The following is a 24,334-nucleotide window of genomic DNA, read 5'->3' on the forward strand; positions in this document are numbered from 1 at the left end:
GCCCGGGCCGGGCCCCTGTTTCCGTTTTGAGGGCAGCGGCCAGAACCTGTCCTGTAATATGAGCTCCATCAATATCCTTACAAGCTCGAATCATGTCATCAACACTCTTTGCTCTGGTAGATTTAATGGCATTTTGGCAATAGGAATTTGCATATTTAAGAGCCAATTGCTTAATGACCGGCATGGCTTGTTCCAAGTTAGGGAATATTTTTTCTGCTACCTGTATCAATCAGGCAAGGAAGTCAGAATAAGGCTCAGAGGGTCCTTGAGCAATTTTTGAAATTTTTGTTTTAGCATTTGAAATAGGTAGAGCCTTCCAAGCCTGAACGGCTGCTGCAGCTATCTGAGCATAGACCCCAGGATCGTAATCAATTTGCTGACTTATGATAGCATATAGTCCCAAGCCAGTTAACATTTTAAGGTTACGCCGTGGGAAGCAGGCGTCCTGATTGATTCGGGCTAGCTAGCGACACCTCTCTTGATTTTCACTTTTCCACAACAAAAAATCCCCTCCGGACAACACAGCCATGCAAAGCTGTTGCCAGTCACTAGGTGTCGGCTGATTGGCAGGGGTCTGTAATTAGTAACTGCCTCCTTTAGTTGTTTAATATCCTTAAAGGCTAAAGGAACATGTATTCTGGCCGGCTGTCCATCGGCATCCAAGTTTTCAATTACTGGGAAGTTTGGGCCGTCTTAGGCTGCCACTGAACACCCCCCAGCCTTCTGGGGTTGTCCTTGTCCCAATCGGGGTTACAAGGAGGGAGCATGACTGCATCGGGGCCGTAGGTGCTTTAAATCTTGACTTTTTTAATCGACCCTCCAGTTCTTCTATCTCCCTTTCCAATTCTTCCTCCTGCCAGCTGTTACCATGGAGCCCAGTTAGTAACTCCCTTATCTTAGAAATGTAGTCAGCACTGTGAAGCCCAGCTCAAGGCCAGAGGCCTTGTTACATATTTTTGTGAAAAACTAGTAAGGGAGTGTCCAGTGCCTGGAATGCTGATTTTTTCAGACAGTAGCCAAATAAAACAGGGCAACATGAAAATAGGAAGTTTATCTACATTAAACCTTTTTGTAGAGATTCTTTTGCTGAAAGTCCTAAAATAAGCCATGGTGAATATTCTGGAGAAGGTCAAATAAGACTTTTTTGTGGGCCTGATAGGGAGGGGGAAGATGAGAAGGCGGGGTTGAGAGAGGCTAGGGTGGATCTAATTCCTCAGAACTCTCCGAGCTACTTGTGTCCTTGGGAGTTTTTAACTCAGTCAAGTCCGGATAGAGCCTTCTCCTCTGTTTAACTTTAGACTCCCTTATCTGTTCACCACTCTTACTCCTAAGACTTTTTGTTACCTCGCTATGTGACCCCTCGGATTTTTCTTCATGCAACTGCTCAAGAACAGCCTGGCCCTCGCTCATAGCTTTCTGGCATTTACCATCCATTATACACCCCCTCACTAATTTCCAAAGCGGAATGGTACTGCCCCTTAAAGTTCCTTGTTTGTAAGCGAAATCCAGATCTTTCCCTAATTTGTCCCAACTAGGTATAGTAAGGCTGCCTGAAAATGCAAACCACGGCGCAGCAATATCTGTCTTCTGTAAAAATCTCTCTAAAGTACTACGTTTCACTTCCAGGCCCTTGGAACGTAACAGGTCATCTAGGGCCAGGAGGAGCGGACTTGAAGATGTGACACCCATGACACAACAACAAAAGACGCACAAAAAACAACAAGAGATACCACAAAAAACAAAAACGAGATGACACAACAAAAGAAACACAGAAAACAAAAGTGAAAGTACACAGTGCAGCTGCAATAAACATGAGGCTCTCTCTTTCTTTGCAGAGGAGCTGACCCCGCTTTGGACGCGGATCCCACTTACTGGGACTATCCCTGCTTTCATGGCAGATCCCACTTACCTGGGATTAACCGGTGCACCACCCCTGACTGACTGAAAGTTCTGGTTCCCGGGTCTCGGCGCCACTTGTCGCGACCCCTTGCCCGCAAGGAAGACGCAACTCGGGAATCTTCTCTCAGCAGTTTATTCAGGTCCTTGATACTTTTTCTTCTTCTCCCCTGGATGCCCCTCCCAGCCTTAATAAAGCACCTCAAGCCCCAATGCGAAGCTGCCACGTGGACTTTTCTCACAGGGTGCCAAGTCACAGCGTGCCAACTCATTCTGATAAGGAGTTGTTTGTCACAGACTACAGGGGAAACCAGCGCCATCTTGTAATGGCGGCCACAGTTCACAGAAACGGCTCACCACACTGCCCCAAATCTTGAGTTGGTTTGAATTACAGGTGTGTGCCAATGTGTCCACTACAACCACTTTTTTAAACACCCACCACCAAATTTTATTCAGTAAAAGAATATAACACAAGTCACTTTTTTAAGAGAGAGAGAGAGAGAGAGAGAGAGAGAATTTTTGAATATTTATTTTTTAGTTTTTGGTGACAAAAACATCTTTATTTTATTTTTATGTGATGCTGAGGATCCAACCCAGAGCCCCGCACATGCCAGGTGAGCATGCTACCTCTTGAGCCACATCCCCAGCTCACAAGTCACTTTTTCCTTTCTTTTTCTTTTTTTTTTTCTTTCTTTCTTTTTTTTTTTTTTTTTTTTTTTTTTTTTTGGTAACCAGGGGTGAACCCAGGGACACTTAACCACTGAACCATATTTCTAGTCTTTTTCAATTCAGTAAATACAACCTAATGGAAGAGATTGAAGGGTAAGTTAGAAGTGAAACACGGAGACCAGGCAAAGATACATAAGGGAGTTTACTTTTCAGACTTGACTAGGAAAGACCATCTCTCTATGGAGAGAGGGCAAAACAGCCTTGAGTTCTGGGTCCTTTATGGGGGAGGCTCAGGTAATCAGAGCTGAGCGGGTCCCAATGCTAGTGGTTAAGGGTCGGGTTGGTGTGAGGGGGTGGTGAGCCTTTCTCAGAAACACCCTTGGGTGTGAAAGTGAAGCTTTTTCCTGAAATGGCAGCTGTCAGTTAAGATGGCCATGAAGGTGCTAAACAAGGACCTTATATTCTCTCTTTTTTTGTTTTTTGATGGGCCCCATAGGGAACAGGGATGTAGGTCAATCTTCTCTAACTGTTTCCTGCTGGGAAGGGGCAGTGTTTGAATCATTGGGACAATGAGGGAGGTTGAGTGGTGGTGGAATGCTGTCCAGAGGGCCAAATTTTGGTGAGGGATTGGTATTCCTTCAGCAGAGGAGAGCTGTGTTCTCCTATGTTCAAGGTCTTGTTGGAGTTGTTTTATCTTGTCCTTTACTTACCAGATTGATTGCCATGTTAGTAGCATTCCTCCTGTAGGTTCAGACAAATCCACCTTTCTTGGCCCTAAAAAGGTCAAGGCCCCTTGGATTCTGCAGAGACACAGCAGCTAAAGAATCAAGCTGCCATTGTATGGCTAGTATGGTTTGAGCAATTTGCTATAAGTCTCCTGGACACTGGAATGGTAATCCCTGCTGGTGGCACCCCTGGGAGGTGAGTGCAGAGTGAGGGAGGAGGGCAAAAAAGAAAAAGGGAAGGATGGCACTCATGATTCTGCAGTGTCTCCATGGTCCTCAGAGACCAAAGGAATATTGGGGTTTCAACCTTGGAGAGATGCAGTTTGAGACGGCCTGTGGGTCTCACTGTATAAGGGGGCAGAGAGGACTGTTTTAAATGGGGGTTAGGAACTCGATATGGGATGCCCTCAATGTGGACCACCAAACATGTGGTAAGAATGACCTGATAGGGTCCAGTCCATTTTGCAGAGAATTGAGAGGAGGGGAGCTTATTAGGGGTGGTAAAAGTACCAGGTCACCAGGAGACAGAATGGGAGAAAGAGAAGAGGCAGAATTGGCTTTGCCAGAACAACATCCCTGTGTTGCCAAAGAAGGTTCCTAATGTATGCAAGAAGGGGGCAGAAAAGATGAGGAGCAAGGGGTAGTGGAGAATCAGAGGGTGGTGAGCTGAGCAGGGAGGTGGGCTGTCCATATAGAAGCTCAAAGGGGAGGTGTCGAGTGGCTTCTTTGGGAGGGCCTGAAACAGAGGAAGAGCCAAGGAAGGAGTTTAGTTCAGTCTAAATGTAATTCAAGGGGCAGTAGACATTGAGGGAAGCTCCCTTTGCAAAGTGAAGGCTCTGATGAGGGCAACAAGTTCAGCCTGCTGATATTGGGAGTGGAGGCTCTTACACAACCGAGGCTAGAGGGACTGTTAACACCCTGCCTGATTAATTTCCTCCTGAAGGAAGAAGGAGCCGTCTGTGAACCATGTGTATGTTGCTTGGAGTGAGGGGCCTTCCTGTGTGTGGGAGGGGTGGGGAAGGAGCTCCTCCAGAGTTTCTAAGAATGAATGGGGAAGAGGAGAAGACGTGGATGAGTTCTGAGGAGTGGAAATGAGAGTTTCAGGGTTTAAATGTGAGCAGGTGGGGAAATTAAGAGTAGGATCTTCCACCAGAAAAGCCTGTAGAGATATCTCTGCCTTCAGGGGGTAAGTAATGTAAGCCCTTGTATTTGGGGAGTTTCTTTAGGTAAGAGGGAGGCAGGATGCTGAGTGGGACCCCAAAATTGAGTTTCTTTATCTCATTAATGAGTGCAGAGGCTGCAGCCACATGGGGCCCATCTTCAAACAGTAGGGTCAAGACCCTTTAATAGGTAAATGATTCTGGGACAAAGGTTGGACCCGGCATGTGTCTAAGGACATATAGAGCAGACCTTTTTTTTTTCAACCACATAAAGGTGAAAAGGGCATGTGAGGTCGGGGAGATGGAGAGAAGGAGAAACTTTTCTTCTGTATTGTAGCTAAGGGAAATGTTAAATCGACATTTTTTTTAGTCTTAGGCCTCTTATCCAGCCAGCCAAGTCTGTCCTTCATATTTCAATGTTATCTTCAGTATGGCCTTGGCCAGGGACATTGCTTCCCAGGGCTTTACAATGTTTAATGCCAATAGAAAAAGGGAGGGGGTTTCTGGGTCCTTGTTTGTCTAGAAGGAGGGTCTCTGGAGGAATCCAGAGCTTTAGGGACTAGTAGAAACTGGGCGGAGAAGCCAGAGGAGCCCAGGAAGGTTTAGATATGACAGAGGAAAAACCTGCATAGAAGGAAATTCTTTCCATTTTCCAGAGTGTTATAAAGTTATAACAAAAGTTATAATAAAAGTTATTTTCAAAAGTTATAAAGAGTCCATAAAATATTGTGCTTCAAGTTGCCATTAAGTGATCATTGTCGAAGCCATAAAAAGGCCATGTCTGAATGGAAAGTTGAATTATTCAGGAGCCAAATAAATTGGGGCTACATGGGTGAGGGGGCAGCTGAGAGGTGAGTCAGATGGTATTCTGGACTGAGAGTTTCCCATGGCAATTTGGTTTGCTGGAGTGGCTACAGGGAGGTGTACCCAGCTCTCAGACAAACCAGCATGAGAGAGGGGACAGAGTAAAAAGGGGTCACCACCACTCAATTCTCTGGCCCCAGAGCTGAAGCCTTCCTGGGACTGAGAGAAGCAAGTCCTCACCCACTACTTCCCTAGTTCCAGGATGTGCCATAGAGAGTCTTGGTGCCTTGCCAGGGCTTTCATGAACTCCACAGAGGAGCTAAGAACCAAGACCTGAGAGTGAACTCACCAAGGGGAAGGGATGGGAATGTCAAGAATCTTGGTACTGGGCCAAGATCTAAGTTAAGTTTTGTCTCTAGAGTGGAGACTTGTCACTGCCATCTCTAGGAAGTAGACTTGTGAGAAGGAAGGTTGAGGAAGAGCAAAGTCACTTCCCCAAGGGAGGCCAGCGTGTAGTAAAGAAGAGCCCTAGGTGAATGGAAGAAGGTGTGTGGTCATTGTCCTGGGCCCTCAGGCCAGGAATCAAAGCAGCCCAAATAGCTGGATGAAAAAGCAAAGCTGTTGGAAGAATGTGATCAAGGCATCTCTGCAAAGAGAGGGACAGCATCAGCAAGGAGGGAGAGCAGGTGTTGTGATTGGGTAGAAAATGGAGGAGGTTTTGAGACAGATGTGAATGGGCTCGTAGTGTGAGGTGATAGAAGGACTGGAAACATCCACCTCAGAAGCAGGTCATTGGAAGGCACTGGCCAACAGAGTAAGGGATGGTTCTAAGGTAAGGGTGAGGGTCAGGGGAACAGCAAGTGAGTCTGCATGGAAGTGACTATGAGGGGAGAAGGACAGCATAGCCCCCAACTTTGTGAGGATGTCACTACCCATAAGAGGAATAGGACACTTTGGATTGACCAAAGAGGAATGAGTAAAAATTAGAGAGCCACAAGCACAAACAAGGCGTCTATAAGGGTTGGTAGTTGGCATCCAGAACACCTTGAGGATTGCATATGTAGCCCTAGTGTCTAGGAGGAAGGAGACGGGCCTTCCTGAAATACACAGAGTTACCCTGAAGTTATCTCTTCAACACACAGTAGTTGAAGAGATCCCTGATAACATTGGGATCTAGAGTTACCTGAGTTTCTGTGAAGTGATGGAAGTGGTTGGATGATGGGGACCTGGGTCTTGTCAATCCTTTGCAGCCAATCCAAGAGTTGAAAAGTGGAACCAGGAGGGCTGGATGTCCAGGGGCTCCTATGAGCTTGGAGACAGTCAATGGCCCTGTGTCCCTCTTGATGGCATAAGACAAAGATCCAGAGGCTTACAAGGCTTAGGACAGGTACAAGCCCAATGACCCATCTGACCACATTTAAAACAGGATCTGAGCAGACCTGAGGGACACTTCCTTTGGCCAGTGGAACCAAGCATAGATGCTGAGGCCAGATAGATGGCTTGAGCGAGCATCTGATATCTCTGATTTCAGGCCTTCTTGTCTCCCTCATTATATACCTTAAAGGTCACTTCCAGAACCTCACTTGGGGAGTTAGGGGGCTCCTCTCAATGTGTCTTAGTTTGGCCTTAATATCAGGGAAAATTTGGGAGAACAATTATATCCTCAGTACTTGTCTCCCATATGGAGCCTCAGGGTCCAGATTAATATATTGTAATAAAGCCTTGGTCAGGGGATCTAAAAATGCCGAAGTGTTTTCATTATTATCTTAGAATTCTTTTGGAGTGTTTCATAATTGAAAACCTTATGGCTGCCTTTCTAAGTGCTGCCATGAGGCAAGCAATGCATTGGTTTCTACTAGTTATTCCTCAGGAAAATTCTAATCCCAGTTGGGGTCCTGGTCAGGGACTGCTTCAATGTCAACCAGATGGGCAGGGGAGGTCTGATGTATAATGTATTCAGCATAATTTCTAGCTTGTTCCCAAACTCACCTGTGATCCTCAGGCAGGAGGGTGTTAGACAAGATCATATGGACACCATGGAAGGTCAAATTATATGATTGAGTCAGATATTGAAACCCTTTGATACATATGGTGGGGCTTGAAGTATGAACCAAGCCCACTTTTCTGTCTGGGAAACATCTGAAACAAAGAAAGTCACATGAACCCGGGTTATACCATGTACCCCAGCCACCTCGTGTATCAGACACAGAGATGTGGGTTGGGCAGTGGCAGCCTGTGAGCATGTTGCAGGAGGAGAGAAGCTGGAGGGGCCAAGGGGCCAGCTGTTGTGGTAGCTTCATCAGAAAGAGAACTGTGGCAAGGTGGGTGTCTCACCCAGTGGGTCAAAGGAGGAGGAGTCCTGGGTAGAATCTTCTGTCCCTTTGGAAGAAGGTGTAGGGGAGGTGAGGCTGAGAGGACTTGTGTGGGAGAGCAAGACCTGGAGAGAGAGGGATTAGGACATGGAAAGGAGAAGGCCTGAGCATATGACATCTCTTTCCATTTTCCCGAACACTCACAATTGTTGAAGAGTTCCCTGAAAACATTGGGCTCTAGAGTGCCCTCAAGTGGCAATTAAGAGTCATTATTCAAAGGTTATTCAAAGGATATTTAAGCCAGATGTAATTGCACAAGCAGATAAGTTTTGGGGGCTTTAGATCTGGGGTGAGAGAGACCCTAGGTTAGCCAGGAGGCAGCCTAGAGGACTCTGGGAGGGAATGGATGAGGAGCCACCCATGAGACATAGTGTGTGAATTTAAACATGGGCCATCCCCCAGACTCCGAGTGTCACCTAGTTGAGAGCATGGTTATGCTCAAGTGGTTGTCAAACCTGTGGGGTAAGTGTAAGGCCAGAAGCCCATAGAGGCACTTCAGATCCAGCCAGGACAATGTACTAGAGCCAAAAGCCTGTGTAAGGTCCGGATACCCATAGATGGGGGAAAAGTCCATAGACATTAACCCAAGGCTGAGAGGTCGTCTTACCAGGAACAGCTCCCAATCATCCTTGGTGGTTTTGTCTCTAAACCCAGGACCCAAATAAATGAACACTTATACACTGAGTCGATAGGAGGGATCAGCAGTAGCTGTGAATGTTGTGCCTGGGGGTGCCCCCAACCACATAGAGTGCCAGATGATCAACCATCACTTCCCAGGAACTGTAGGTCCTTTAGGTTGACTGGAGATGAAATGTCTGGTGGTGGGGGTAGAGAAGGCCTTCAGCAGAATGGAGAAGTGGGTTCCATGATGGAATCCAGATTGGGGCCCCAGAGAAACTCCGTGAACCTCAAAGGGGAGATTGGGCACACCAGGAACCCGATCTTGGGAGGCTCAGGAATCAGAGCCAGGTGGGTCCTAATATGGGTGGTTAGGGTTGGGTGGGAAAGCAAACTTTTTTCTTAAAATGGCTCCTGTCACTTAAAATGGCCATCCAGATACTAAGCAAGAATCTTATACTTCTCAAGCCTGTTTGCTGAGCCAATCCCCCCAAACACCCTTTACCTTGTAGGGGAACCAAAGCCTGCTTCTCTATCCCTGTCCCCAATGGTAGTGTAAGGTTTTAGGAGTCTCTGCTGTGTCTCTAACAACTCCCTTCCAATTTTTCCTTTCTTTTTAGTACCTATTGTAATGCCAGATTCATGGGACCCCATAGACAACCAGGAGCCGAATCTGATGCAATCACACAAGAGTCTTTATTGCAAGCTCGAGCCTGGACTCACAACCACTTAGGATGCAGCAGTCCCAGGGAGTGAGTCCTGGCCTTTAGTTCAGTGAGAATTTATAGGTTTTCTTGGGATACTCTATATATCACATCAGACAGCAAATCATTTCACACCGTGGGAAAATCTAACAAAAACTCTTAAGATTGATTTGCACATTCTCTGGTGGGAACAAGTTGGGTAAGGGTGATTGGTTAGATCAAGAGGTGGGTACATTTGAACTGATTGGTTTAAGCTGTGAGGCGTGTATGCGCTAAACTACGTGGTTTGCTAACATGCTATCAATCACCAAAACTACTGGGAGGGTCACCTGGCATTTTAGATATGTTCCCTGTCTCACTCTGATTGGTTGTTGCTATGGTCTGAAATTAGGTCTCAAGCATTCTTTGGTCTTGAATTGCTGAGTCAAGGCTATCTGGTCACTGCAGTTAGGGGTAGCTATGCACCTAGAAATGCTGGATCATCCCCTCCCCCCTGCTTTGGACAGGACCTGCTCTGAGGTAGAGGCTGGTTATTTCAAAAATGGAGTCACATCAGGTTCTCACTATAAGGTCCTTGCTTAGCACCTGGATGCCCATCTTAAATGACATGTGGTATATTAAGGAAAACATTTCAATATCCCACCCAAGGGCATTTCTGAGAAAGTTTCACCACTCCTCCATACCAACCCAAATCTTAACCATCTGCATGAGGACCCACTGAGCTCTGATTCCGGATCCTCTGCCATAAAAGTCCCAGAACTGAAGCCTGTTCTGCCCCCTCTCCTATAGAGAGATGGCCTTTACTTGTCAAGTGTGAAAAATCAACTCTCGTGTGTATCTCTGCCTGGTCTCTGTCTTTCATTTCTTTCTTATCTGACTCTCATTCTTCACTTTCCCTTCACCCCCAGGCTGGGTTTTCTGTTGTTTTGGAAAAGAATGTTTAAGGACATCAATTTTACATGCCTGTGCATACTAATTAAAGAATGCAATCGATTGTTTTCATGTGGGTTCTCGTTCTTTCTTTTCAAGTACTCCTCACATATAGACAATTTTCTTCAAATTAAAACTTCCCTCTGGAGTCATATCAATATTGGATTTATTTATTCATTTATTTGTTCACGTACTTTTGTGGTTCTGGGGATGGAACCCAGGCCCTTCCACATGCTAAGCAAGTGCTCTACCACCGAGCTATGTCCCCAGGCTGTCAGTTAATTTTTATGAAGTTCACTCATTTCTGTAGAAAAGCATGGGTTCTGGGTTCCTAGATTGTACAGGTGAAATTTGCCAGTATTCCAGAAGGGGATCTAGACTCTTTTGATGCAGATGCACAAAGGAATGTGCACCTTTTAGTAGCACTCCAGGGAGTGGAACCCAGTCTCCTTCTGACACAGCCACCCTTAAACACCCGGTCCTGTTTTTCATGACATCCTACAGTCATGTGCTCTCTCACAGCACACATGAACCTAGAGTCAAAAGATGAGGAGCTCAAAGAGGAATCTGGGTGCTTTATCCCCAGAGCTGTGTGAGGACATATGGACCTGGCAATCCTTACACAATTCAAGGAGTCTAGACACACCAGAATATCTTCAAGTCCCTTTTTGGTCATGAAGATCCTTAAAAGAACAAATGATGACAAATCTCATACTGAAGATCTTCCTTGCCTTTATTTGATCCTAAATCCAGCAGCAGTGCAGAATGAATGCTGTTGAACTTTCCACCTGTGTCACGTGCAAGCTAGACTTAGAGCCCTAGGAAAGCAAGTGCCATAAATAGTGGTGAAGCACAAAGATCGCTGTGTGGGGGCCAGATGGGCTGGCTGTGCTTGGCTGGGACTCTGCTACCTGTTCCTAGAGGGAGCTGCAGTCACTTACACATCAAATTAGGTTCCCATTCACTATGTGTGGAGAAAACTTCAGGTTCAAATTAAAACACACACACAGGCAACTTTAAGAAACTTCAAATAAAAATTGGGTGACTTCCTTCTCCTCAGATGGGCAGCTAAGGCTAAGGTCACTGCACAACCCCACCAGTGTGAACCCTCAGCAGTAGCCGTCACTTGGGGGATCATGGTCTCACACCAGGCAGTAAGTCAGGGTCACGCATTTCCCCAGAGCTACCCTATCCTTACTCATCCTCTCACAATCTGCTGATTAAAGAGGCCATCTTGTGTCCCTGGGTAGGGAGAGACTGGAAGTGTTCGAGGAAGATCCCTCAGTCATGAGCAGCCCCCACCTCACTGGAGGTTGTAATTTATTCAGTTTGAGTTAGGAATGTTTGCAAGTGTCATCTACATAAATGATTCTACTATTTTGCTGAAAGGTAATCTGGATACCTTTATTGGTACACATTGCTAGGTTAATTGAGGAAAGACTACCCAGCAGAATGGCAGGCAAGGTTTGGTGAGGCACAGAGGCTCTGGCCTGTTGCTGGTGCAGCCAAAGCCCAGGACCTAAGGCTTCTGGTTCTACACAGAGACCCACAAGGAGTGGCCAGTGCTGAGTGTCTAGATGGCACTGAAGTCCCCTGAGGAATGGTTTTCTTCCAATTTCACTGACCACTTAGAATGTTCCAGGCCTGCTGTGGGCACCTGTATGCCTTAAACCACAGAGTAGCCACCACAAATAATGACCAAATTTCAGTTTGATACCTTGAGTTCCCGGGACTGAACCTCATTGATCACCAAGAATCCAGGGCCATCTTTCTCCATAAGCACCTGGAGAATCCCAAGGTTTAAATTAGAAATCCAGGAAAATCCATCCCAGAGGACATGAGAAGACTAACCTTGAGATTCCGTTCATTTCTGACTATTTATTTATGGACCATCCATGAAACAAAATAGCTTCTTCATATGTGCATGAAGCCTAAGTCCCATTCTAGAAACCCAGGTCCCTAGTTATGACGCTATACAGACACATATGGCTCTATACAGAGAGTCCAATCTTCAAGGGGTTCCTTCCAATATATCCCCTCCTTCAGTTCTCTTTCCCAATCCAAATTTCAAGCAGTGTCTGAAATGCTGGGCTCTGAGTTTCCTTCACAATCATACTACATGATGGTTATACCCCCAATTGCCTAGAAAACAGCTTTTTATGCACACCCATCTAGGCAGCTGTTGGACAGGAACAGTGAATGAGCCCCTGGTTGTAGAGGAACAAGTGGCCACATTGAGGACATGAGACAGTACGAAAAATAAGGACGTTTGGCTGCCTAAAGGCCTTCAGTATTGCTGTGAGCTCAGCACAGAGTTGGGAACATCTCCCTGGGTGGATGGCACCCTGGGCATCATAGCTCTCCAGAGGGGCAGGGTACAGTTCTATGCTCAACTGACTCAGTCTGGCAGTGTGAAGCAGCAGGTCCCTCAAGACTGACATGGAGATGCGGTTCCCGAAAAAGCACAAGATCCTGAGCTTGGAGCAGTGGCTCAGGGCAGGCAGGATGGCTTGGAGCTGGGAGTCTGTCATCTCACAGGCTTCCAAGTCCAGGCTCTTCAGGGTGGCTGCAACAGTCTCCAGAAGAATTTGGAGGGGCACCGGACTGAAATTGGTCAGTGTGATGTACCTCAGATCCAGGTGTCTGAGCTGGCTGGTGTTTGGGCAGCAGGAGAGATAATTCCAGTCGGAGTCTGAGAGCGGGCAGTTGGTTATTGAGAGGGCCTCCAGGGGGGTCTTCAGGTGCCTACGGAGAAACAAGGCAGTTAGTTCTGAGGGAGAAAATGAATTGGCCTAAACCCAATGTCTCCATGGCCATCTGAATATGGTTGGAATTTTGCAGAATCTGCCCTTTCAGGTCACTGCATTTCAGTCTGAGCCTTTTCCCACCACTTTTGTGACCAGGTGGATCCACCATCTCTTAGACTCCAATCCTCAATAACAAGCAGAAAGCCACATCTCTGATCAGAGGAGGTCAAGGGGAGTCACATAGGAAGGACAAATCCAGGCAAGATGTGACAAAACCTACTGGGGTTAATCTTCGCAGAGTTCACACCTTCCACCCGCAGCAAAGCCTCCATCCCTGCTCCTCACCCTGGACTGCACAATCACTACCTGGAGCTCAGAACAACCTTCTTTACATGAGCATTAGAGGTGGGTCTCTCTGCTACCAGCTGGAGAGCACTGAGCTTCCCTGTTGGGGGTACAGGTGTAGGGACTTCCCCTCCTTCACTGCCCTCTACTCTACCCTGCTTTGCACCTCTGTTGCTAGACAGTCGTCTCAGGAAAGGAACCTCAACCAAGCTCACTAAATCCGGTCCCCATCAGCTGGTTTCCTAGCATCATGGCACCTCCCAGATCATGGACCCTGGTTTAGCCCTTTGCTCTAACACAGGTTAGAAGATGGAGCTTCAGGATACAGTAAGAACAGATGAGGTGTTATTTACCTTCCAATGTCTTGTTCACCATGAGAGTGTCAGTGGCTGGCACACAGTAGGTGCCCTTTCAGATTTCCTGTAACTGATCTGTGGAGGATGCTCACCCCCCTTACTCACCCCAGCACCTGCTCCAGGTGGCCCTCAAGGAGGACGACAGCCTCCACACAGAACTTCCGCAGGCAGTCCATCCTGAGGTACTGCGAGATGAGCTTGGCGAGCAGCTGCTCCTGCTCCTCTGGGGAGGTGTGGGCAGGCATGTGGACCTCGGAAACAAGCAGCTTCCTCAAGTTCCTCATCTGGCCCAAAAAAGGAGCATAAGCAGCCAAGGTGGAGGGTGCCCAGGTGCAGTGCACTTCGACCTTCTGGACAGAGTCCAGCTGCAACAGTCTCAGGACCTTCCTGGTGTGGCTGGTGGGTTTCCCAAAGATCTTCAGCCTATTGCAACACAGTTGCAGCCCGTCAATTCTGTGTGTGACCCACAGGAACAAAAGAGTCAGGAATACATCCATGGGCCCTTCTGTGAGGCACAAGTCTATGAATATCTTCAAGGGTGGCTTAGCTGCCATTGCTGGACCAAGTTTCAATGCTTGATTCTTCTTAATGTCCTCTGGGGAGCAGGCATCAACCACGGTTCCAGACCACGTCCTCCAGAAGTTCCGTGGAACCCTCCGCAAATCCAGCACCTGCAGTTTCCACCTCCTGCAGGGAGGACAGCAGAGTCTCAGCCCTGAGGCCCCTTCCTTCCCCTCTCAGCTACTGCTCCCTGCTCCACCTCTTCCTTCTTCTCACTTTTCTCCACCCACTTCCCTCCAATCCAGCCTGGTGCCCCACTTGTACAGTCTGAGGCAGGGGCAGGTACAGCCTCATTAATGGGTCACCACAGCTGCCACAAGCACCTCCACAACTGGAAGCCTTTCCCAGATGGGGCTCAGCATGGCCAAGGCCTCTCCACCCCTCCTTGCTGGCAGCACAGGAAGCCTGTGGAGCACACTTCAGTACCCACTCTCCTGCCTATACCCACCCCCTCCCTGGCATGGAGGGTGCTCCCTTCCAGGCCACCTGGGTCCCCCTCACCTGGGGCGATCCTGCTGGGCAAACAGCATGTCCAGCCCATCCAGTACCACTCGGATCATCTGCAGCTGTGGCTGCCTCATGAGGGCCCCCAGGGGCAGGCAGGTGAAGGGCCAGGCCTGCACCATTTTCTTCAGGACCTCAGTGTGTCCCCTGCTGAAGGCCTCCACAAAGAGTGGTGGGAAGAACTCTATGGGCAGGTCCTCTAAATCCAGGATGGCCCTGGACTTGTCCTTCAGGAGGCTGCGCCCTGCTAGCTCCAGCAGCGTGGGTGGGGACTGGATGCTCATCCTGGGGAATCTGAAAGAAGAAGGATCCTGAAAAATGGTCCAGGGAAAAGGCCACTATCCCATCCATTGCCAGCCACTGGGAAGGGGGGTACTGGGGAGTCTAAAACTCACCCCAACCTTAATGGGGGAAAGCTTTGCTTATTATTTTGTCCTTATAAAATGAAAATGGGAGTGTCATGTGACTTAATGCAGTAGGATCCTCTGTTTCAATAACTATTGTGGCTCAGAAAGAGTTTCCCTCACATGGGTGATGTTATTTTTAATTTCAAAAAGTTAAATAAGCAATTATAAAGCATGTGCCCATATTATAAAACACTTGGAAATTACAAGAGGGTCTCAAGGATGTCTGTTACACATGTGAGATTCTGCCACCTTAGGGGGGATTGAAGAGAACAAACAGATCAGAACAGAGTCTGTGAACTGTTGTATGAGGTAGTTTGAAGCTTTTTGTTTAGTTTTTTTAAACAAACTATAAAATTAGAAAACTAAATAAGCTATAAAGTATAATTTGGGTATGAGACGATATTGGCGATTGAATTCAGGACACTCAACCAGTAAATCACTGCCCACAGCCATATTGCATTTTAGTTGGAGACAAGGCCTCACTGATTTGTTATTACCTCGTGCTGCTGTGGCTGGCTTTGAACTCTAATTCTCTGGCCTCCTCAAACTCTGGAGGTGTTGGGATTACAGGTGGGTGCCACCACACCCAGCAAAACAGTATAATTTTAAGGGCACACAAAGTAAACATTTTTATTATCAGAAAATAGAATTCCAATCAATTAGAATGAAATAGGATTGCAATCCACTTCCTTGGTTAAGTAATTTTAAATTGGCTTTGCCTGGAGCTCAGTGGAAGAGCACTTTCCTAGGACATGTGAGGCACCGGGCTTGATCCCCAGCAGCACATAAAAATTATTAAATGATGGGCTGGGGACATACCTCTGTTGATAGAGTGCTTGCCTCCCATGCACAAGGCCCTGGTTCAATCACCATACCACCCCCGAGTGGTGCTCAGGGCGGTGAGGGACTTACGGGATCTGTCCAGGTGTGCAGGGTTCTCGGAGCCTCAGCAGGCCAGGCTTGTTCTCCTTGGGCTCCAGGACTCTTGTGTTTCTCTTCTGGCTCCACAGAAGATTTTATGGACCTCTCTGACCACGCCCCCACCTCCATCTGATCGACTGGCATCCAATCAGAAAGCAGTATCTGATCAGGTTCTCCAGTCTCCACCCATTTAATCCTGATTGGATTTTCTTCCTCCAGATTGATTGATTAAGTCAGATGCTCATGCGGAGCACAGAATCAGGGAGAGTGTGAGAGTCAGGGAAGCGTCCCTCCATGCACTCTAACCATGGACTCAATTTTGTCCATATGTGACCCTCCTGTTTCTCCTGTGAGACAGAAAAGCACTGAATCCCTAAGAAAAAAAAAAATACCTGAAAGTATCTTTCATAGGGGTCTTTGGCCATATCAAAATTATTTGAAAGTTTTTTTTTCCAAAAATTCCATAGTAAAAACAGCTTTTTGAAGACAGTATTGTCATCCACGAAGACCACAGAATGGAAACCATGTTTACTACAGTCACACAAGTTTCGAGTTACCTTGCAGCAAATCTGGGCACACTCAGAGAGGAAGAGCAGACAAGGAGGGTGGAATCAGTCTTCTAGACTTAGGACAAGACTTCTCCTGTTTGACTGTCTGTACTGGGATTGAACCCATTGGTGCTCTACCACCGAATCACATCCCCTGCCCTTTTTGTTTTTTGCTTTTATTTGGAGATAGGGTCTCACTAAAATGCTTGGGTCCTCACTAAGTTGCTGAGGCTGGCCTCAAATTTGCCATCCTCATGCCTCAATCTCAAGAGTTGCTGTGATTACAGGCATGGGCCATAGTGCCCCATCAGACTTGGAAAAGTCTGAAACCCACCCAGGGTGGAAACTGTGGGCAACTTGGGAATGGGAGAGAAAGACACAGGGTTGGACAGCAGGTGTTCCTGACATCAGGGAGGCCACCCACTGGAGACTCTTCCTGCAGAATCAGGGACCTGAGGGCACATCTCCCAGGAAGCCTTTGCTCTAGGCAGTTTCCAGGGCTCTTTAGGCTGTGAGAAGTTCACAGGCAAAGGAAAATTTGAAGAGCCTGAGTATAAAGTAATTCAGGAATTGAGGAAGGAGAGACGGAAAGAGAGGGAGTGCTTGGATGGTAAGCCATGTGAGGGGAGGACTTACAGGGAAGATGTAGAAGGAATGGTTTGATTGGCTGCAGTTACAGAATTGCATTTCTGCTTTGTTGTTCTGTCTTTGTGTTAGTCAGCTTTTGTACGCTGTCACTACAATACCCAACCCCAACAACTACAGAGGAGAAAAAGTTTATCTGGGGACTCATGGTTTCAGAGGTCGCAATGCACCACAGCAGATTCCATTCCTTGGGCCCTCACCTTCAAGGTGAGGCTGACCATTATGGTGGGAGATTGTGGCAGAGGGAAGGTGCTCACATTATTAGAGAACAGAGAGGGAGAGAGATGCCCCTAGCCAGATACAAAATATACACACCATATTCACACCACCAATGATCAGCTTCCTCAAGCCACACCACACCTGCCCCTTGTTGTCACTCAGTTAATTCCATTGGGAATTAACTTACTGACAAGGTTAAGGCTATAAACCAATCATGTCTCCTCCAAAACCATTGTCTCACAGGTGAGCTGTTGGGAGACAGCATCTAAACCGTGATGGTCTTCTTGGGTATCTTGTTGAAAAATACTTCTTCTCACATCACAGTTGGATACTTACAGTTGGCTGAGGTTATCTTTGGTTTCTGTTTCACATAATGACTTACCACAAATGACCCACATTTAATCTCCTTTGTGTGCAGTGAAGTAGGACTAAGGCTATTTCAAAGACCTCATTGCTTTTTAGGCTCCACAACAATTGAAATCTAGTCTCTCAACTGAATTCTAAATTTCTCTGCCATTTGTCTGTGTGTAGCCAGCTGAAAGGGTGACTTCACTCCACAGCCCTGCCTTCTCTTACCACCCTTGACTTGGTGCAGGAGGCAGTTAGATGTTACTGTCAACCTGAGTCACAACAGACAGTGGCTCTCCAAAGAACAAGTGTAATCAGACATAATAGGGCAGGAATGCAGGACACCCAGAGAAAGATGAGTCAGAGCCCCATCCAGGAGGCAAAGGGAGACAGGGTGTCAAAGGCAGCTTTGAATCAATTATCACTGGCTCCACAGACTCAGTACCAAGGGTGGCCTCAGTTCAAGGACAACAGGCAGCGACTGGCCAGGTGTCCTCCTAGAAAACATGGGGGTACAGGTTGGGGTGGATTTTATGCACAGCTGAGGTTTTGGCTGACTCACTTGTGATAGTTCCTGCTGCCAGCCAGTGCTGCCCAGGGACCTTCCCCTCATGGCCCTCTGGCTCCCCTTCATCAGGATTTGACACAAGTTACTGCCTGTTGATTTGGACACCATTTATATATCCCAGTTCTGATGAAGATCTTTTCTCCTGAAGCATCAGGGATCAACCATTCTTTCCTGTGGATTGATTGGATCTCAGTGCCACGTTGGACTTGTCCTCCTTGGTTCTGTCCCCACTAGAGGGAATTAAAGGACAAGTAGGAATATTTGTTGAAGCCCATTGAGCCACATTTGAACAGAAAGGTGGGTTTGCAGGATTCCTTTGAACTGATTGTTTTAAGCCATGAGGGGTGTATGTGCTGAACTACATAGTTTCCCAACATGTTATCAACCACCATAAACTACTGGGGGGTCATCTGGCATCCTGAGTATTTTCCCTGTCTGGGAAAATACTGATGGATGGTTTCTAGGGGGTTGCTATGGGTCCTCACCTAGCCTAACTGAGTAAGGACACCTGGTGCCTCAGATCTCTCCTGTTAATTTTAGATAAACAACTCAGCAGATGAGTATGTTCCTAGGAGTGCTCTGTGGGTTTTTCCAAGGACAAGGGTCATGCCCTCTTCCTTGGATAGGCCTTGAGGTAGAAGCTGCTGTTATTTATTTTCAAAAATGGAGTCACATCAGTTTCTCAGTGTCTACATATATTTGGTACTAAAAATTGACATATGATCTCATAAATTAAAATTTTAAAAATGGATATTAATATCTTTTGCTCATATTATTTAAAAGATTCAATTGAAATTGGGTAAATAAATAAAAATAAAAATGTCTTTAAAGTTACAATGCACAGATTTGTTTCTAGGTGGTCAAACAGTTGTTAATAAAATGTTAGTGTCTATAAAGTGTCTAATATCCATTGTCTCTAGGATTTTTCTTCAATGGGAAAAAATTACAAATGCTATTCAATGCATTTGTCTTATATCTTTTTAAAAAAATGTAAATTAGATCTGACATATATGAAATTAATCATGGATGTGCTTGTTAGAGACATCCGATTTGTTTACAAAGTTTAAATGTCAACTGTTAAATATAATATCAAGTAATCTTAACTTCTTAAATTCCATAAGGTAAAATATTTAATAACTGTTGGTTATTTCATGTATTGGTAAATTTAAAAATTTAAAATTACTTTACATCATCACAAAAACAAGGTTACTAAAAGTTAAAAGTCCCCAGTGGGTATAATTCTGTATACAAAATGTCAAGAGGTTTCAACTGCATTTCAATTAGAGTACTGTAAATATATTTCCTCTTATTAAAATGAATTAATTTATCTAAATTCAGAAATTGATAAAGGTTATTTTAAGGTATAAACAAAAAGAAGAATCCATGGATTAAAAATTATTAAAAGGTTCTAAATATAAAAATATATTTAGTAAAAAACATGTTTCCAGGTAAGAAAGTCTTTGTGTGGTAAAATATAATTATAATTCATCTAAGTAAACAATAGGGTCTAAGTAAGGAATATAAACATCTATAAATAATGGTTAAATATTAAAATGTTTCTTTATAACTAAGTTGTTTATATATGTAACACAAATGGTTAAAAGTACTCAAGGTTATTCCCTAAGAGCAAATATTAATGTGCTGATATAAATCAAAGTTTGATTTACATATTAAAATGACAAACACTTCTTAAAATATTAATTACATTGTGTCTGTTAAGTTTTATTCTCTAGAGCAACTAACTGGACAAATGAAGGTTTGGACATCTCTGGTGAAACAGCAACTGTTATTTTAGAGTATTGTTCCACATTACAGAGTCTAAAACTTGGTTAATATAAAAACATCAACAATAAAATTGTAGTACACTGCTCTTCTTTTCATATTCAATGTGCTTTTTTACATTGGCTAGACCCCCAAATCTCCCTTTTGTGGTGTTTTGGCTTAAATATGAGGCATCACTGAAGGTGGTGTGCTACTCTGACCATCTCGCTTTTAGAGAGTAGAGTGTCTGCTGCTGACCAGCAATAAAGGCTTAATTGGAATGGCAATGTGTGGTCTGAGAGTTATTTGAGGGTCTCCATATTGGTATAACATTCATCCAGAGGAATTTTGAGTCTGAGGCTATTATTCTCCTTTTAGTTATGGCACTTGTTCCCCAGTGCAATGTAATCTCTTGAGGGTTTAAATGCTCTATGTCCAGGTACCGAGGTGCACACTTACAATCCCAGTAACTCAGGAGGCCGAGGCAGGAGGATTGGAGATTCCAAGCCAGCCTGGGCAACATAGTCAGACCCTGTCTCAAATAAAAATATAAAAAGTTTTGGGGATATAGCTCAGTAGTAAAGTGCCCCAGGTACATAATCTCTGGTTCTACACCCACACACACACACACCCACACCCACACCCCCCCCACACACACACACACGGTCCAGCAGCCTCCTGCATGCCAAGTGATTGCCATCAGCTTCAGACAACTCAAGGGAGCCAATACTGACCATGTAATGGCTTAGAATATTCAGTGGCCAAAGTGTTTCAGCTGATGATGCTACTGTGAAAGATTTCAGGATCAAAATGAAACTATTTGTACAAAATCCTCACAAAAGTGGAGGGTAGGGGACCATGCAGGAGAAGGTCCTTGAGCTTGATAGTTTGATAATAGACTTCCAGGAGGACTCTGCAAAACCACAGCATTACCAAAAATTTGCTTCTAAACTCCTATCTTTCCAAATAATATTATAGGATTTTTATCATTGGCTTTCAAGAGATTGATAAAACACAGAATGGGATCTGCAAATTCCAAGAAACTCCAGGAGAGCCTTTCTTCTGCACTGCAGCAGAGTCTATCATGTTTCCTTCTCAAGCACATTTTTAAACTGGTGGGCAAATGATTCCAAAGACAATTAAAAACAGTAATGGCTTCCTCATGGAATGTTCCAGGTGAACATCTCTCAAACAGCTTCCCTTTAAGAAGTACATTTTAGGCCAGGTGAGGTGGTCCATGCCTGTAATTCCAGATTCTCAGGAGCCTGAGGCAGGAGGATGGCAAGATTCAGGCCAGACTTGGCCATTTGGTAAGCCTTTTTCAAAATAAAACAAAGAGAACTGGGCAGGTAGCTTAGTGGTAGAGTGCCCCTGGTTCAATGCTCAGTACTGGAGGAGGGGAGAGTAAGTTTATAGGGTTCAAATTGGTTTTATCAAATTCTCTGATTACTTGGGAAAGGGAAAACTGAGTCATCTGTGTTAAATATTGAAGTATTATTTCATAGGACATAACGTTCTGTATTTCGCTTTAAATATCTTTCAGCACTCTGGTTAAATGACTTATCTTTTATAATGATCTAGGACTCCAGGTGTCATTAAGTGCTTTAAAACTTTTGAGATTGTTGACTAACTTCTCTATGATCAAAGTCTACATTGTAATTTGACCTTGAACTAACATTAGGATGTTCCAGAGAACTCCATAGTTGCTTAAGGGATTTCTAGAAGAGAGACGTTAAGGCAATTATCCTAATTTGATATGATGGGAAGACTTGGCAAATATGACATAACTTTTTCAAGTTGTATTAATTTGTATATTTTATTAATATTTGCTTTAAAATGGCAAAAATTCATAAAAAAATCTCATATGTTTTCAGACATAATTCTGAACACTATATTAAAATATATGCCAATCAAATCACCTGGTTAATAGCTGGTTATAGTAAATTCCCAACAGATTTTTAACCATGACTATTCTAAATATTTATCATCAAGAGTTATCATTTGGATTTTTTTCCCTGAACATAACTAAAATAAGATTAATTGATTAAGAAGAAAAAACCTCTAACAAGTTTACTTGAACAGAGGTCTCTCATCTGTCTATCTATGTATTTATTTATCCATTTCTTTATTTATTCTTGCTAGGGATCAAACCCAGGGCCTTATGCATGCTAGGCAAATGCTCTACCTTTTCAAAATTGTAATTTAAAAAAGGTGTGATGGTGAACACTTGTAATCCCATCTGCTATGTTATGAACAGATAAATATAATCAATAAGTGTGTCAGATTAATTAAAAAAAATAGCTTATGGATATAAAATTTTGAAAAGTGAGATAAGACAATTATAAAGCAAGAACTGTCATAGGTAGGCCTGAGACTCCATTTTGCTGCCTCCTATGAACAACTGTTACAAGAGCTATTTCTGAGAAACTGAAATGAATGTTGTTTTCTTACTTTAAAATAATTGCCGTTCTGTACTTTGTACCCCACAAATTGTACCCTACTCAGGATGCAGTGGTGGTCGTGGAGAGCTACATCCTGGGTTTGAATGCTATTGTAGGTCTACATGACTTTGAAGTACATTCTCACCCTGTTGACCCCCACCCAAATTCACGATGTGACAATCTAGTACCTACTTGAACCCAGGACCTTGCTCAACTGAACTGCAAAACTAATGTGCTGGCTTGCTGACTGGAAAATTCTGGTCCTGCCTAGAGCCCAGAGGCCCCACTTATTCATGTTTTAATTTCTATGATTGGTAGCTTATATGACGATAAGCAAGTCACTGAGTTGTGGATTTTGTGCTTATATTGTTTTTGGATGGACCAGGAAGCTGCTGTCCTCTCACAGAGCTTGAGTCTCTGTGGTGGGTGACAGTCCCTAGTCAGGTAAGTAAAGCTCTCTTTTGATTTGAAATTCAGGCTGAGTACTTTCTGGAGGGACTCCCCATAACACCATCTACTTAGTAGGCTAAGGCAGAAGGATCTCAAATTCAAGGCCTGTCTCAGTAATTTAGTGAGAATCTGTCTCATAATAAAAAATTTTTTAAAATATGGGCTGGGAATGTAGCTCAGTGGTGTAGTTCCCCTGGGTTCAAACCTTGGTACCCAAACTGAATACATGAATAATTTAACTAAGTAATTAATTAATAAAAATGAAAAAAGCTGAGGATGTAGCTCAGTGGTAAAGCTCTCCTGGGTTCAATCCCAATGCAAAAAAAAAAACAAAAAATAAAAATAAATAAATTCAGGACCTAATGTTTTTTTAAAATGAACACCTGTACTCATAAAATTTCTGCAAAAGTCTAACTCTTCCTAGAATAGTAAAGGCCAGAGCTTGGAGCTGAGATAGCCAAGGCCTAATGAACAGGCAAAATTGAATTTAACAGTGACTTCCTGGTGGAGGGACACTGAGAGCCACTCCCTCCAAACCCACCTTGTTCAAATGTGGCTCAATGAGTTTCAACATTGATTCCTAGTCATCTACTAATTCGTTCCAATGGGAGATGGACCAACCAGGAAAAGTCCATCCTGGCACTGAGAGAGAATCAAACCCTAACCATTATGTGAGGCATCCAGAGAAAAAACCTTCATCCCAAGGGGAAAACATAATGGTGCTCAAATCAACAGGTAGGAACTGTGTCAAATCCTGATGAAGGGAAAGCAGGGTGCTGTGAAGGGAGGGTCCCTGGGCAGCCCTGCCTGATGGCAGGAACTATCACAAACCAGTCAGCTTCAACCTCAGCTGTGCATAAATTCCACCCAAACCCTCACCCCCCAAAGTGTAGGAGGACACCGTAGCCACCTGTGGTCCATGAACAGAGGTCACCCAAGTTATTATGGAGCCAGTGATAATTGATTCAAAGCTGCCTTTGACACCCTGTCTCCCTTTGCCTTCTGAATGGGGGCTCTGATTCATCTTTCTTTAGGTGTCCTATATTCCTGCCCTATTATGTCTGACTACACTTGTTTTATGGAGAGCCACTGTCTGGTGTGACTTAGGTTGACTGTAATTTTGACCTGCCTTGTGCACCAAATCAGGAGTAATAAGAGAAGCCAGGGCTGTGATATGAAGTCACTCTCAGCTGGTGACACACAGACAAATTCCAGAGAAACTTAAAATTAAATCAGAGAGTAAATTTCAAATTTGTAGAGCATAAAATCCAGAGAAAGGTGTTGGATAGCCTTAATCCTATATAGCTGCACACACACATGAAGTTAAATGTGTTTCATTGTGGTAAGTTCTTATGTGAAACAGAAACCAAATGTAACCTTAGCCAATTGTAAGTATCCAATTAAATGATTATGTGATGTGAGCAGGGATATTTCCCAACAAGATTCCCCAAAAGACCATCATGGTTTAGATGCTGTGTCTGCCAACAGCTCATGTGACAATGTTTTTGGAGGAGAAATGATTGGTTTATAGCCTTAACCTAGCCAGTGAATTAACCCCTGGTGGGATTCACTGGGGGATAATGGGGGCAGGTGGAGTGTGGCTGGAGGAAGCTGATCTTTGGGGTGTGAATATGG

The 24,334-nt window shown here is 44.7% G+C and overlaps 1 protein-coding gene across 1 annotated transcript in view; it reads right to left on the reverse strand.

The window, feature by feature from the left end:
- The window catches only part of LOC144249319 (PRAME family member 12-like), a 29,863-nt gene extending 15,188 nt beyond the window's left edge, over positions 1-14,675 (reverse strand). Inside the window, exons 1-4 of the mRNA XM_077791575.1 lie at positions 14,389-14,675; positions 13,818-14,013; positions 13,432-13,547; positions 12,223-12,623 (exon numbers count right to left, since the gene is read on the reverse strand). Coding sequence (XP_077647701.1) covers positions 12,223-12,623; positions 13,432-13,547; positions 13,818-14,013; positions 14,389-14,675 — 1,000 coding nt within the window. The remainder of the gene's footprint in view (positions 1-12,222; positions 12,624-13,431; positions 13,548-13,817; positions 14,014-14,388) is intronic.
- Between the last annotated feature and the right edge of the window lie 9,659 nt (positions 14,676-24,334).

The sequence above is a fragment of the Urocitellus parryii genome, chromosome 11 (assembly GCF_045843805.1).
Source record: "Urocitellus parryii isolate mUroPar1 chromosome 11, mUroPar1.hap1, whole genome shotgun sequence".
NCBI lineage: Eukaryota > Metazoa > Chordata > Mammalia > Rodentia > Sciuridae > Urocitellus > Urocitellus parryii.